The sequence below is a fragment of the Myxine glutinosa genome, chromosome 3, assembly GCF_964187855.1.
Source record: "Myxine glutinosa chromosome 3, kmMyxGlut1.1, whole genome shotgun sequence".
Lineage (NCBI taxonomy): Eukaryota > Metazoa > Chordata > Myxini > Myxiniformes > Myxinidae > Myxine > Myxine glutinosa.
Genome location: NC_136263.1, coordinates 92,223,445 through 92,238,722, shown reverse-complemented (window position 1 = coordinate 92,238,722; position 15,278 = coordinate 92,223,445). Strand labels below are relative to the sequence as shown.

The 15,278-nt window shown below is 49.1% G+C and overlaps 1 protein-coding gene across 1 annotated transcript in view; it reads right to left on the bottom strand.

The window, feature by feature from the left end:
• Positions 1-15,278, bottom strand: part of LOC137423380 (protein disulfide-isomerase-like) — a 107,152-nt gene that overhangs the window by 75,953 nt on the left and 15,921 nt on the right. Inside the window, exon 2 of the mRNA XM_068110480.2 lies at positions 1,072-1,278. Within this exon, the coding sequence (XP_067966581.2) occupies positions 1,072-1,278 (207 nt within the window). The remainder of the gene's footprint in view (positions 1-1,071; positions 1,279-15,278) is intronic.

Sequence of the window (15,278 nt, the reverse complement as noted above, 5' to 3'; positions counted from 1 at the left end):
GGGAAAGACAGTACAGTGGGACCGCGAGGGAAACACAGCACAGTGGGACCGTGAGGGAAAGACAGCACAGTGGGACCGCGAGGGAAAGACAGCACAGAGGGACCGCGAGGGAAAGACAGTACAGAGGGACCGCGAGGGAAAGACAGTACAGAGGGACCACGAGGGAAAGACAGCACAGAGGGACCGCGAGGGAAAGACAGCACAGAGGGACCGCGAGGGAAAGACAGTACAGAGGGACCACGAGGGAAAGACAGCACAGAGGGACCGCGAGGGAAAGACAGTACAGTGGGACCGTGAGGGAAACACAGCACAGTGGGACCGTGAGGGAAAGACAGCACAGTGGGACCGCGAGGGAAAGACAGCACAGAGGGACCGCGAGGGAAAGACAGTACAGTGGGACCGCGAGGGAAAGACAGCACAGTGGGACCACGAGGGAAAGACAGCACAGTGGGACCGCGAGGGAAAGACAGCACAAAGGGACCACGGGGGAAAGACAGTACAGAGGGACCGCGAGGGAAAGACAGCACAAAGATGTTTATAAGAAGTGTTCATTTTCGTTTGCTTTATACCGCTGTGTACCCCTTCCTTCTCCCCTCGGCCTCCCCCTCCCCCTTCCACAGATCTATCGATGTCCCTGTTCTCTTTTGTTGTTGTGCTTGTGTGTTTCCCTCTCTCCCCCTCTTGTCTCCCGTTCCCTTCATTGCATGTTTAATGTGTCTCTGCATCTTTTCATGTGCAATGTGTTACCTCTTACACGAGCCTCGATTCTGTATTAAACATAAATATCTCTACTACAAAAGTAGCTGTCATTGTAATAAAATGCTGCATTTAGGATTAGGTGAGTGACCTTAAAGATCCCACAGTGTCGTGTCCAGGCAGATTATCGCCGGAACCGTGAACAAATTACAAATCCCTGCCTGATTGCGGAGGGGTACTGCATCAGCGGCACAGCCGTGCGTCAGCAATGATGCATTTTAATGGATGATTTTAATGTGCATTTGGTAAAATCAACTTTCTTGTCTTTGCCAACTTCACAGCCATTGAAGTTGAGGTACAAAAATAAATAATCACCTTTGTAGCTCCGTGGTTTCTTCCTGTCACCATCTTTGAAGAAGATGAGCGTGGGGAAAGTAGGTATGGCAAACTCTTTGCTGAGTACCCTGTGATGGGCACCATCCACTTTGCCGAGACGGGCGACGGAGCCCACCTCGTGCAGGTACCTTGCCGCCTCCGTGTATTCAGGCTCAAGTCGTTTGCAATAATCGCATGTCTGCAAATCTGCATCCCATGGGAGAGTTCATCATTTGAATGATCAATTGGCCAGTTTAGTGGACTCCTGTTGCTCAAATAAGAAACATGGTATCATCGGTGGTTTTTTTGTGCACCATTCAATTTCTTATCCATTGAAAGCACAAAGCTCAAACAATCATCATCTTAGAACATGCACAACACCTACAATATCGTTATACAATTAATCATCGAATATTCTAGAAGCTGTGCTATTCCACCACTATTCCCTCCAGTGATCCGTACAGAAGGTGCACACCACCACCTCATGTCATCCTCCTCCCCATCCTTACCCACATCCTTTATTACCGCCATTAACTCTTCCCATTCCATTGCTTGTTAATTCCCTTGCTTAATGTGTCCAAAAGTTTCCCCGCTGCCTTCTACCATCAGTTCATTCACTCCACTCCATCACCTTGCTCTTCCATGAGCCTCGACCTTACAGAGACAAACAAAAGAGAAAATTACATGCCATGGGATTTCACTTCTGTTCGGACCTTTCTACTATCATGCCACATGCATAAACCCAGCAATATTATTTGAGAGCAAATCAAGGTCTCGAAAATCTGTGCATGGCCAGAACGAATTGGAAGTCAGATAGATGTACCAATGGCAGAGGAAGAGCTCCACAATGCAGTGCATGTAGGGACAAACCGGCTGCAGGTACCGTACCTTTAATTTGATCTGCAATCTGATCATGATCAAAGCTATCATCCAGTCGGATACACCAGAAGTGTGAAAAGAAAGGGAATTGATCAAAGAATATTCCAACCCTTCGATGCATTAGTGGGTCTTTTTTGTCTGGCATGATTTTGTTTTGTAATACCTTTGTTATAAAAACGTTTTGACCAATGATCTTTCAGATTTCCTTCAAATAAAGACCAATGCATATATCTGTGTGTGTATTGTTTTTTTTTCGTTCAGGATGGGGGAAGGGTGGAGGGGGGGGGGGGTTGTTTTTAAAATGTAACCCCGATAATGCAATCGGGGGTCTTTTATGGCCTCAGGCCGTGCCGATATACCTTTGTTATAAAAACGTTTTTACACATTATCTTTCATATATGCTTTGAGTACCTGTTCCTCTGTGTGTTTTGGGGGGTTATTTCAGGATGGGGATGATTTTTTATTTATTTAATTTGTACTCCATCACATTGCCTGGCATGATTGTTTCACTGTAACTTTGTTATAAAAACTATTTTACACATTATCTTTCATATACACTTTGAAGGAAGGGTAATACATATTCCTGTATGTGTGTTTTGGGTTTTTTTTATTTCAGGATCGGGGGAATTTCTTTTTAAAATTATACATCACAAACTGAAAATAGAGTAAAAACTCAGCTTGAGCAAGGCAGAAGAAGAAGACCATTCCATTTGCATCTTCATATGGATGTATAAGGCTGCCGAAGCAGTTTCGCTGGGATATTGGGCACAATCCTGGATGGGTTCCCACTCTGACACAGGATACTCAAATGGCTCATTCATCCCAGCTAGCTGGTACTGATTTTGCCAACCTCAGAATGATGCCACGCTAAGTCATCACACCTGGTGCTAATTCAACATCATGACAGGGGCTTAAACTCAGGACCTTAGATCTCAAACCAGCCACCTTAACCGCTATGCCAACACGAGGCTTTGAGCAAGTAAATAAAAGTGATTTTAAATTGGTAGAATATCATAGATGTTATATAGCAAATAATTATAGGAATGTGTGTATCTAAAGAAGCAATGTGTTGGAAGGGGGGGGGGGGGGGTTGTAGATCGGTGAAGGCGGAATGGGGGGGGGGGCAGAGAGGAAGTGACCTAGTGCGGGTATTTTAGTTTAGTGTAAGGGAGACTGTGCTACTGTTCCTGCGCAACTTCCTTCATCAGGCTCCACCCTTTTCACGGCTGCAGTAGCTTGTGCTCAACAGGAAAGTAATTGGGAAGTGAGAAGAAGAATAAACAAGCCTCTTCTGTTTTTTTTTTTGATAACAGCGCCACACAAAAGCGACAAAGAGGCATTTTGTATTAGTTGGAGGACAGAAGCTAAATTTGCCGAGCCGTCTGGAGAACCTATAAAGCGCTCAGAGTCGCTATTTTTATATGGAAATTTCTAGCAACTCTGCCATAAAGCCCAGATCGGTGGAGTGTTGCAGTGATGGTTGTCCTTCTGGAAGTTTCTCCCATCTCCACACAGGATCTCTGGAGCTCAGCCAGAGTGACCATCGGGTTCTTGGTCACCTCTCTTACCAAGGCCCTTCTCCCCCGATTGCTCAGTTTGGCCGGGCGGCCAGCTCTAGGAAGAGTCCTGGTTGTTCCAAACTTCTTCCATTTAAAATTATGGAGACCTCTGTGCTCTTGGGAACCTTCAATGCAGCAGAGATTTTTTTGTAGGCTTCCCCAGATCTGTGCGTCGATACAATCCTGTCTCTGAGCTCTGCAGGCAGTTCCTTCGACCTCATGGCTTGGTTTTTGCTCTGATATGCATTGTCAGCTGTGAGACCTTTAATATATAGACAGGTGTGTGCCTTTCCAATTCATGTCCAAGCAATTGAATTTACCACAGGTGGAATCCAATCAAGGTGTAGAAACATCTCAAAGATGATCAAGGGAAATGGGATGCACCTGAGCTAAATTTCAAGTGTTATAGCAAAGGGTATGAATACTTATGTCAATGTGATATTTCAGTTTTTTCTTTTTAATAAATTTGCAAAATTTTCTAAAAGCCTGTTTTCTCTTTGTCATTATGGGGTATTGGGGTATTGAGTGTAGATTGATGAGGGAAAAAAAGAATTTAAACGATTTCAGCATAAGGCTGCAACATAACAAAATGTGAAAAAGTGAAGGGGTCTGAATACTTTCTGAATGCACTGTACATATATATACATATACGTATATATATATATAATATATATATATATATATATATATATATATATATATATATATATATATATATATATATATATATATTGTTATAGATCGCGGTTTGGATGTTATAGACCGAGCGGTGGTTTAAAACCGCGACCTAACAAAACTCACCCGATTCCACCCGAACGTTGGTTGTATCGCACCCTAGCTGCTCAATGAGGGAAAAGACAAAAGCGACGCAATGAAAGAGGAAAACGGAGACAAAAAAAAAGGTTCGAAATACTACCACATTTATTCCTACTATTTACACACAAGCAAAAAGACAGATGTCACGTTTATTTACAAGCACAAGACGCAGGTGACACAGTGCAAATTTAGCTTACCTACAGACTTAACTTATATCCCAGGACAGAACAAACAGAACGCTGACTCACGCGGGGAATGCCAGGGATGGCAGAAGGTGGATGGCTGGAGGGAGAGGAAAGGTCCAAGGGGGGTCTTGCAGCACAACCGGCGCGTTCAGCAGCCGCTGTTCCGTTTCGGCCCTGCTCCGAACCGCCGTTCAGGCCCCCTTTGGCGGTGGGGTGGCGCGGCTGCGGCGGCCTCCGTCCGCTGCGTTCCCAGGACTTGTCTCACTGGTCTGGTCCCTCAACCCTCAACTCTTTCTTGCTTCTCTCACTCCTCACCACCGACTCCTCTCTCTGGCAACCGACTGTGACCAACTCCTTGCAACCAACTCCTCCTCTCTTCACAACCCTTCTTTTTCCAACCCAGAGTGCATCTCTCTTTCTTCTTCTCCTCTGGTTCCACTTCCGGTTGCGCCCTTTTATAGCGCCCCCAGCGATCACGCCCCCGGCGCTTTGGACACGCCCATCGGGGCGCTCACCTCGGCCCTGGCTGGTCGCACGACCCTCGGGCTCCGCCCCGGACGACGACGGGCGGGCGCGCCCCTCCCCTCCTCTGACGAGGTGGAGACACGCCTTTCTTCCCTGACTCGAGCCTCGTGGTCAATGGCGGTTATTGGAGGGGAGGTGATTGGGAATCGAGGCTCAGCAATGACGAGAGGGGATGTAATATGGCAATCGAGGGTCGGCAATCACGAAAGGGGGGATGTGAAGGAAATGGGGATTTTTGGGGATGGGAATGGAAGGGGATCTATTCTCTCTCACTGGTGCAATGGAGTATTTCAATTAATGGGAGACACAGCCTTATCTTAAAACACAGAATAAGATATAACTATCGAACATGAATATCCTATGATTGGCTGACGTGTATGCTTGTGGACTATGGGACGCCCTTTTGATCTTACACAGCTCCGGAGGCAGGAGGCACAGCACAACAACAATAATAATAATCATACAGCACACAATAAAAAAAATATATATATACAGTCCTCATATCCACAACACTGCACTCTCCTCCTCTTAGGCACGTCCCGGGCCTACAACTTTTAGCTTTAGCGTGACACGTAGGTGTAGTTCCCTCTATTTTTAACCTGACCCTGAGTGCGACAGTTTAAACATAAATAAATGTGTCCCGCTGCTCCATTGCACCCTGCCTAACAGACTTTCGCCCACAGTTAACCGAATTGCGGAATGGTCTTCAAACTATACACTGACGGTGGGGAGCATTATTTACAATGACTCTGCTTTTATTTACAAAACTAACCCAGGACCTGTAATTGTTCTTTCTGGGGGGAGGACAGTCTGCTCTGCATCAATGCACCATTAAAGCACCCAAAAACGCACCAATACACACCCAAGCACCAATCGGTGCAGTCCCCATTGTTCAATGAATAAAATAAAACCAACAAACCCAATCCTGCAGGTGTCTCTTGCTCTTCGGCTCCCTCTGCTGGTTATCATTATTTCTTCCAGTTGTTGTCATTTTATTTGCTTTGCTTACTGGCGGCCTATTTTCAATAAAACTTGCACCCAATGTGTCCTTTTTATTTATTTATGGCCCACCAGGCCGACTATGTGTATGGTTCACCTGTGGGGCATTGGTGCCCTGTGGCCAAGGTCCGCCAGCAAGATTTCGGGCCCTCATGGCCGGTTCCAGCAGAGGGGCCATGCCCCAACCCATGGGGTCCATAAGTGGTGCTCGGCCACTGACATGTGGTCCATAATGTGGTGCATCGATGCAGACAGCTGGTTCTGGGAATTTCGGGCGCACAATGGCCGACCCACGCACGCTCCCCTCGGCACCCAACGGCGCTCAGGTCCTCATGTGGGAGACAAAAAAAGGGGGGACAAGACAGATGAGCGAGGGGTAAGGTCTCAAGGGTACACATCAAAAAGGCAATGCAAGGCGAAATGCGTACGGAGGGCGAAGTGAGAAAGCTCGTCCCTACCGTACGTCACCCCCCTGTTACCTAGCCCACCCTTGCCCTTACCCCATATGTACAAAACCTACACATTACCAATTCGTCACTACTGTCACGTCTTCCCCATATTTCCCCTATATCAAATTCGTCACCACAATCCCTCTACTTCAAAAATTTGCCATCATCAATTCATCATCAATCCTCATAAGGAGGCAGAGATGGAACATCAAAGCACAATGTCACACCCACGTCATGATGCGTCTCACAATCCAAACATTTGCATCATAAAAATAATTAAACCATGGCATGGTGTGGAGTACCTGTCACCTCAGGTGAGTGGATGCAGATGGTGCGAGGAGATCCTTCATCCTAACTATCCTCTAAACGACTTTAACACACTTTACACTACCCGGGGTCTTTCTCCGGCCAAACCATTGGCCCTCTTACACTATGGGTTCTAAAAACCAATTCCCATTGGCCAAACTGTGGTGCTTTTCAATTTGGGGTCTCACTCCCCCGATTCATCTCCCGGTGCCCTCGCACAATTTCTGGGCCGTGACGTGTAGCTCTCCCAACAGGTCTACCCACCTGCACACCTCCACCACTGTAGTTGCCACCCGAGCTTACCTAGCTCCTCACCCTAACCTATCTAACTGGGGGCAGCCCCTCTCCTGGCTCTGTCACCCCATGGTGCCCTCTGGCACTGGGCTACCCGGGTCCGTCCTCCGGATCCTCGGGCCCCATCCACAACAACTACTACCGGCTCCCAGAGCCCACCTGCGGCCTCACCTGGCCGACATCCTTACAGTGGTGGAGTGCCCAAACCAACTACACACACTAACAGGCTACACGCCCAGCCATTTCCACAACACTAATGCACCCATCCAAAGACCATTCTTTCACCCGCACCACAGATGCCAATATCCAACCACAATTTACCTGTACCCTCTACCTAACACTTACACTACCCGCCCCGGGTATCCGTGATGGGGGTCCACTCTTCCCCCATTCACACCTTCGCACCATCCACTCCACTCCACAATTTCCACCATTCTCACTCCACGACCATCCATTCCAATCCTCCAGACCATTTATTCCATACACCTGTCTTTCATTCATCTGTCAGTTGCACACCTGTGCAATCACACCTGTTCCATTCTCACCTGTTCAATCCTCACACACACGGCATCATCTCAGCTAACTACTCCCCTCTGAAACTTGCGCTTCCCAGTCGCCCCTTTAAACTATTGCGCTCCCACGTCATTATCATCCATACTAATCTACCTGCGTCCCCACTACAGGTATCAGTCACTAACTAACCTTAACGTCACCTAATGTCATCTTCGCTAGGGCCCTATCAATATAACCTAACCCACCCGGGCTAGTTTTCACTGCCATACACCCCATAAGCTATTGCTCCTTTGCCCCCACGTCTGTGAGGGATGGTGGATTTGCCATCCCACCACATCGGGGGTCTCTCACCATCAATTTTGTACACCTAAATTCCAACCAATCAAAAATTTGCCAATCACTACTCATCATCTGCCAATCATTACTGCCAATCCTTTGCCAATCATCAAATTTTGTTTTTCTCTAATTTTGGGTCCAAAACACTATCACTATCACGATCACCATCATCACAGTCCGCTATATCCTAGCCTCGGTGCGTCATGACATCATTAAACTCGGCTTCGTAAAGCCGAGCAATGAATTCGGGTGGTTTGGTTGCCTGCAGGTTGAATCCGTCCGGCTTTCGGTTCAAGGGAGGTGGTTTGGTTGGACCGAGGCTCCACGCACCATCTCGGCGCGGCACCTTGCGGTCCCGGGCCCGATGGCTCAATCTCCCCCGGTCGGAACCCCGTCCCCACGAGGGGGCACCGTTCCGCCTCCTCCCACTCGCCCTCGAACCGGACCGGTCGCCTCGCCCGACAAAGCCCGGACTCGACCGTGCGGGGCGGGGCCAAGCCCGAATCGGCAACGACGCTTCGAAGAGAAACGACGCAGCTTCGATCGACGCCGGGCCTCGCACCCAACCAAGCACCCCTCGCACCGAGTGCTCGCATCGGCTATCCGTCGCTCTAACCACTAAACCGGTTACCATCGATGCTTCACTTGCATGCTTACAAGCATACGCTACCCCTTTCACCCTCACAAAACCTGGCGTTCCAACGCCGTCCGTACATTCCACCAACGCTCTCTCTGTTACACACCACACCTCTTGCGCACACTTCGGTCCACACCTCTCCTCCGTTACGTCCTCCGTAACACTCACCATGGGCGTGCACTCCGCATTGCTCTCACTCCCTGTGTCACACCCCGTACACACCGACGTGCATTCTCGCTCGCACTCGGTTTCACTCCCACACTTTATAACACACCCACTCGCCGACGCACACTTTTTCCTCCCACGCGTGCCATTTCCACTCACTCGGGACCCCTCACCAACGCCCGGGTGCTTCCTCGATCCCAAGCGCGCGAAAATTCTTTTGTCGCTAAACATCCTCTTACAAAATCTCCCCGCACAATACACAACAGCACGACTCACCTGGGGGATCCTTTTCTCCACGCGAACCTGCAAACTTCCATTCGGGTTAGCGAGTACATCATCATGATTTGAGCAGGGACTTTGTACATAATCCATCTCTCCCTGCAATTCCCGGGCTACCTCCGTCATCTCTTCAATTTCAATTCCCGCCACTGCTTTTTCTTTATTCTCCTCGACGACCGTTGGCTTTAATAAAATTCCCTCTACCTCATCGGTCGCCGGCTTTTCCAAACCCCGTGTCGCGATTTCTACCCCCGTCATTGTACCCGTGCTTTCCTCCGCTTCGCTCAACCAGCGCTTTTCGACTCGCGTTACCTCCTCGTGCACCCCTGGGACCCTTTCGCCCAACTTGCGGTCTCTGTCCCTCTGCTCCCGTGCCTCTCTATCGGCCCTCATTCCGTTCGTTGTTGCTTCAATTTGGTTACTCAACCGCTCACTATGAGCATCCATTTTTTTCATCAATTGGTCCCCGTCTATTCTCAGCATCTCGGCGAATTGCGCCATGAAGGCTTGCATTTGGACCATCGTTGGTAGTACAAAGGGTGCGGCCGCAGCTGCCCCCTCAACCACGTGCGCGAGGCCGCCATTTTGTGCACCTGATACACCCTCAACCACACCTTCTTTACTCTCCTCCACCATTTTTTTTTCTAAGTCCTGGGTCGATTCTAACCCCTCTATCTCTCCCACCGGCATCCCGTCGCCTTGGACAGCCATGGCGCGATTTCAAAATTCGGGCTTTTCCTTTAAAACAAAACAAATTTCGGTATTTTATAATTTTGAGCGCGTGAAGCGCGCTCCGGGTCGATCTCACTCCCCGACACCAATTGTTACCGTACTAACACAATTGGTGTCCAAAATTTGGGCTAAATAAATTTAGTCCCAGGTTCGAATCCCACCTCCTGACTACCAATTGTTATAGATCGCGGTTTGGATGTTATAGACCGAGCGGTGGTTTAAAACCGCGACCTAACAAAACTCACCCGATTCCACCCGAACGTTGGTTGTATCGCACCCTAGCTGCTCAATGAGGGAAAAGACAAAAGCGACGCAATGCAAGAGGAAAACGGAGACAAAAAAAAGGTTCGAAATACTACCACATTTATTCCTACTATTTACACACAAGCAAAAAGACAGATGTCACGTTTATTTACAAGCACAAGACGCAGGTGACACAGTGCAAATTTAGCTTACCTACAGACTTAACTTATATCCCAGGACAGAACAAACAGAACGCTGACTCACGCGGGGAATGCCAGGGATGGCAGAAGGTGGATGGCTGGAGGGAGAGGAAAGGTCCAAGGGGGGGTCTTGCAGCACAACCGGCGCGTTCAGCAGCCGCCGTTCCGTTTCGGCCCTGCTCCGAACCGCCGTTCAGGCCCCCTTTGGCGGTGGGGTGGCGCGGCTGCGGCGGCCTCCGTCCGCTGCGTTCCCAGGACTTGTCTCACTGGTCTGGTCCCTCAACCCTCAACTCTTTCTTGCTTCTCTCACTCCTCACCACCGACTCCTCTCTCTGGCAACCGACTGTGACCAACTCCTTGCAACCAACTCCTCCTCTCTTCACAACCCTTCTTTTTCCAACCCAGAGTGCATCTCTCTTTCTTCTTCTCCTCTGGTTCCACTTCCGGTTGCGCCCTTTTATAGCGCCCCCAGCGATCACGCCCCCGGCGCTTTGGACACGCCCATCGGGGCGCTCACCTCGGCCCTGGCTGGTCGCACGACCCTCGGGCTCCGCCCCGGACGACGACGGGCGGGCGCGCCCCTCCCCCCCTCTGACGAGGTGGAGACACGCCTTTCTTCCCTGACTCGAGCCTCGTGGTCAATGGCGGTTATTGGAGGGGAGGTGATTGGGAATCGAGGCTCAGCAATGACGAGAGGGGATGTAATATGGCAATCGAGGGTCGGCAATCACGAAAGGGGGGATGTGAAGGAAATGGGGATTTTTGGGGATGGGAATGGAAGGGGATCTATTCTCTCTCACTGGTGCAATGGAGTATTTCAATTAATGGGAGACACAGCCTTATCTTAAAACACAGAATAAGATATAACTATCGAACATGAATATCCTATGATTGGCTGACGTGTATGCTTGTGGACTATGGGACGCCCTTTTGATCTTACACAGCTCCGGAGGCAGGAGGCACAGCACAACAACAATAATAATAATCATACAGCACACAATAAAAAAAATATATATATACAGTCCTCATATCCACAACAATATATATATATATATATATATATATATACTGAAACGCAAAAGAAACTTACCACCTTTGAAACCTTTAAATATCAACAATAACACTGCGTGTAGTAAATGTGTGAACTTATTTGTGGACAATAGTGTCCTCACTGTCAGACAAAACGGTCACGGATGGTCACTTGAACCTTCAATGGTCACTTCATAGCACAGCTGTTGAACAGCCGTTTTGACTGTCAGTGATTAGCCAAGGGGTACGGGATGATTTTAATGAGCTGCACGTGATGTCTTGATATTGGCTTTAAAAAGGCCAGTGCAAAATGGGCATTTCAATCAACATGCCACGATTGTCAAGGGATAAACGGCAGCGTGCCCTGGGCATGCTGCAAGGCAGACTGAGCTACCGTGAGGTGGCACGTCGCCTTGGCTGTTCACACCAGACGATATCGGCCCTGGTGGACAGAGACACCCTCCACAACTCTGCAGATGACAGACCTCGATCAGGGAGGCCAAGAGTCACCACTGCAAGGCAGGACAGGCAGATGGTCCGAAGTCACCTGCGGGATCGATTCCGTCCAGCATCCCGCACTGCGGCAGAAACTCCGGGGCATGCAAACCATGGATCTCCAATGATACTGCACGAAGACGACTGCATGACTATGGTCTGACTGCCAGAAGACCATACAGAGGCCCCGTGATGATGGCTGCCCATCGCCGCAACCGACAGAGATGGTGCCAGCAGCATCAGCCGTGGACCTTGGCGCAGTGGAACGAGGTCGCTTTCAGCGATGAGTCAAGGTTCTGTGTGGACAGTCCTGATGGGCGTGAGCGTGTCTGGAGAAGAACTGGCGAGCGATATGCCGATTGTTGCGTGCTTCAAGCCAACAGGTGGGGTGGCCCAAGTGTGATGGTGTGGGCCGCCATATCAGGCCGGTACAGGACGCCACTGGTGGTTGTGGATGGGAATCTCAACACCCAGCGGTATGTGGATAACATCCTGCGACCTCATCTGCTGCCATTCCTGCTAGACCACCCAGAACTGAGAACCCTTCAGCATGACAACGCTCGTCCCCATGCTGCTCGCTTTACCACTGCATTTCTCCAAGGCGAGAACATCAACACCATGCAGTGGCCTGCGTTCTCCCCTGACCTGAATCCCATAGAGCACCTGTGGGATGAGCTTGGGAGACGCGTAGTTGGCAGGGCCAGGACATGGGCAGAGCTGCTTCAGACATTGAGGACTGAGTGGGACAGAATCCAGCAGCAATCCATCCAAAGACTGGTAGGCAGTATACGCCGACGATGCACTGCCTGTATCCAAAACAATGGTGGCCACACACGCTATTGAAAGGGGACTGACATTGCACCCTGTGCTGTTCTGTACTGTAGAACAAACTGATGAGATGGTGTATCTTGGTCAAAAACTTGACATGTCATCAATAAAATGCCAATGTTTCAATTATCAATTGTTGGTTTGTTTTATTTTGAACTGTTACAATTTTATTACATTTCAAACAAGTGATGTTTCTTTTGCGTTTTCGGTCTTTTTGAAGTTGGTCAAAATGGTCAAATTTTTTGGTCAAAATGCCCATTTTGCACTGGCCTTTTTAAAGCCAATATCAAGACATCACGTGCAGCTCATTAAAATCATCCCGTACCCCTTGGCTAATCACTGACAGTCAAAACGGCTGTTCAACAGCTGTGCTATGAAGTGACCATTGAAGGTTCAAGTGACCATCCATGACCGTTTTGTCTGACAGTGAGGACACTATTGTCCACAAATAAGTTCACACATTTACTACACGCAGTGTTATTGTTGATATTTAAAGGTTTCAAAGGTGGTAAGTTTCTTTTGCGTTTCAGTATATATATATATATACATATATAGATATATGTATATATATATGTATATATATATATATATATATATATATATATATATATATATATATATATATATATATATATATATATATATATATATATATTGTTACGGATATGGGATTTGGCCTCCATCCATATCCGCTTGTAAATATTCCCCTATTTCCCCAATACTCCCCAACTATCCCCAATCCCCCATTCCCTAGTCCCATTGTCTGTAAACAACACTCTGTAGCCCCGACCTTCCCCTTTTTCCCCCATTAAATGTCGTGCCCAGGTCCACCGCATCTCACGTAGACAACTTTCGGACATCTTGCTAGTTATTCTTAGTCTATGTCAGTTAAGGACTCGTTTCCATTAATTCTGACTCTTCGTTGCACCAGAATGTGATTGTATGGCACCAGTAGTAAGTTTAGGACCTCCCAATACCTCCCCGCATCTCTTCCTCATGAAACAACAACACCAACAACAACAACAGCGGCGCGGGGAGTGCGCGTCCTCACTCCGGCTTGGTTAGCCACCATTGACCATGTGCTCCGACGGGGTTACCACGCAGGGGCTCACTGTCAGCTCCTCGTCAAGGGCGGAGCCCGGTAACCCCCCGCACCCAATAAGAAGCGGCGGACCGATTCCATCTGGGGCGGAGCTAACGAGCCGAGGGCGTGTCACTCCCCGCTGGACATGCGCAGGAAGACGGAGGTGACGTCAGATGTGCCTCAGCTACGAAGAAGAAAGGACGCCACCTCCTAGCGCTGAGAGATACCTCCCGCATCTCTGGACCGGACCGAGTCGATTCTGCCCCTGAGCCAAGGTGCACCTTGAGCTATCGACTACCTGCCCTTCCTTGCCATCAATCCCTGTGTGAGTCAGTCTTGTCCCGTTTGTCTGTGGTCTGTCGGGACTAAGATAAGACCGTGTCTAAGTGCCCATCTTTCTGTGCTGTGCCTCTTGCCGTGTAATCTAACCGTTCTGCATAACCCATATTATATCCTCCTCCGGAGGTCTTGAGAACTGTACCCCTGGTGTCGTGTCATTTAATCCCAGCCGTTGTGTCCTTTCCTTCATTGATCTAGCGTAGCGCGATTCGGCCAACGTTCGAGTGTAATCGGGTAAACTGTGCGAACACGGCGGCCATTCCGCTCGGCCCATCATAACATCTAAGTCGTGTCCGTAACAATTGGTGTCGGGAAGTGGGATCGGTCCCGGAGCGCGTTTCACGCGCTCGAAATTATAACGGCGAAATTTGATTGTGTTTTACAAAAAAAAAAAAAAAACCCGAATTTTGAAAGTCGCGCTATGGCAGATCAAGACGGCTGGGTTCCGGTAGAGGAGAGTGAGGCAGGGTCGATCCAGGACCAAATTGAGGGACATGAGGAGAGCGAAGCAGTGAGGGTAGCAGGGTCGCAAAATGGCGTCGTCGCGCACGAGGTTACGGGCGCGCAAAATGGCGCCTCGCACATGGCCACGGCGACCGCGCCCGCGACCGTGGTAGCGCCACCGGTGGATTTGAACCTTTTTTTATGCAAATGAAGGCCCTTATGGACAAGAATAATGAAGAAATGGAAAACAGAATAATGGGGGCAATGAGGGACGAAGCGAGGGCTCAGAGTGAGCAATTGGGGGTAATGGGAAACCAAATGGGGGTAATGGGAAACCAAATGGGGGTAATGAGGGACGAAGCGAGGGGTACCGGTGAGGGATTAGACAAGAAATTAGAGGGGTTAGACAATGGGATAGAAGGGGTGAAACATGGGTTAATGGGGGTGGAAAATAGAATGGCTGCCCAGGAGAATCAGATAGAGGAAGTGAAAAATGGGTTAGAGGGGTTAGAAAACAGTATGGAAGGCAAATTGAGGGACATGAGGGACCAAGCGGAAAGGGAAGTTAAACAAATGGGGCAGCAGATAGAGGGGGTCAGAATGGGGGTAGAAACCAAACTGGATGCTCACAGGGAGGAAATGGAGCAGATGAGGGTGGCATCTGGGCAGGAGATGCAAGTGATGGGAGAAGAGATCAGAAGAGGTGTGAGTGAGGAGGTCGGAGGAGTGCGCGAGGAGGTGAGGCACTGTAAGGAGCACATGGAGAAGGAGGTGAGAAAGGGGACTGTAAAGTTAAAAGGGGGCATAGAGGACCTGACGCAGGAGGTGGAACAGCTGACGGAGGGACAAAAAGGACTAACGGAGCAGGTTC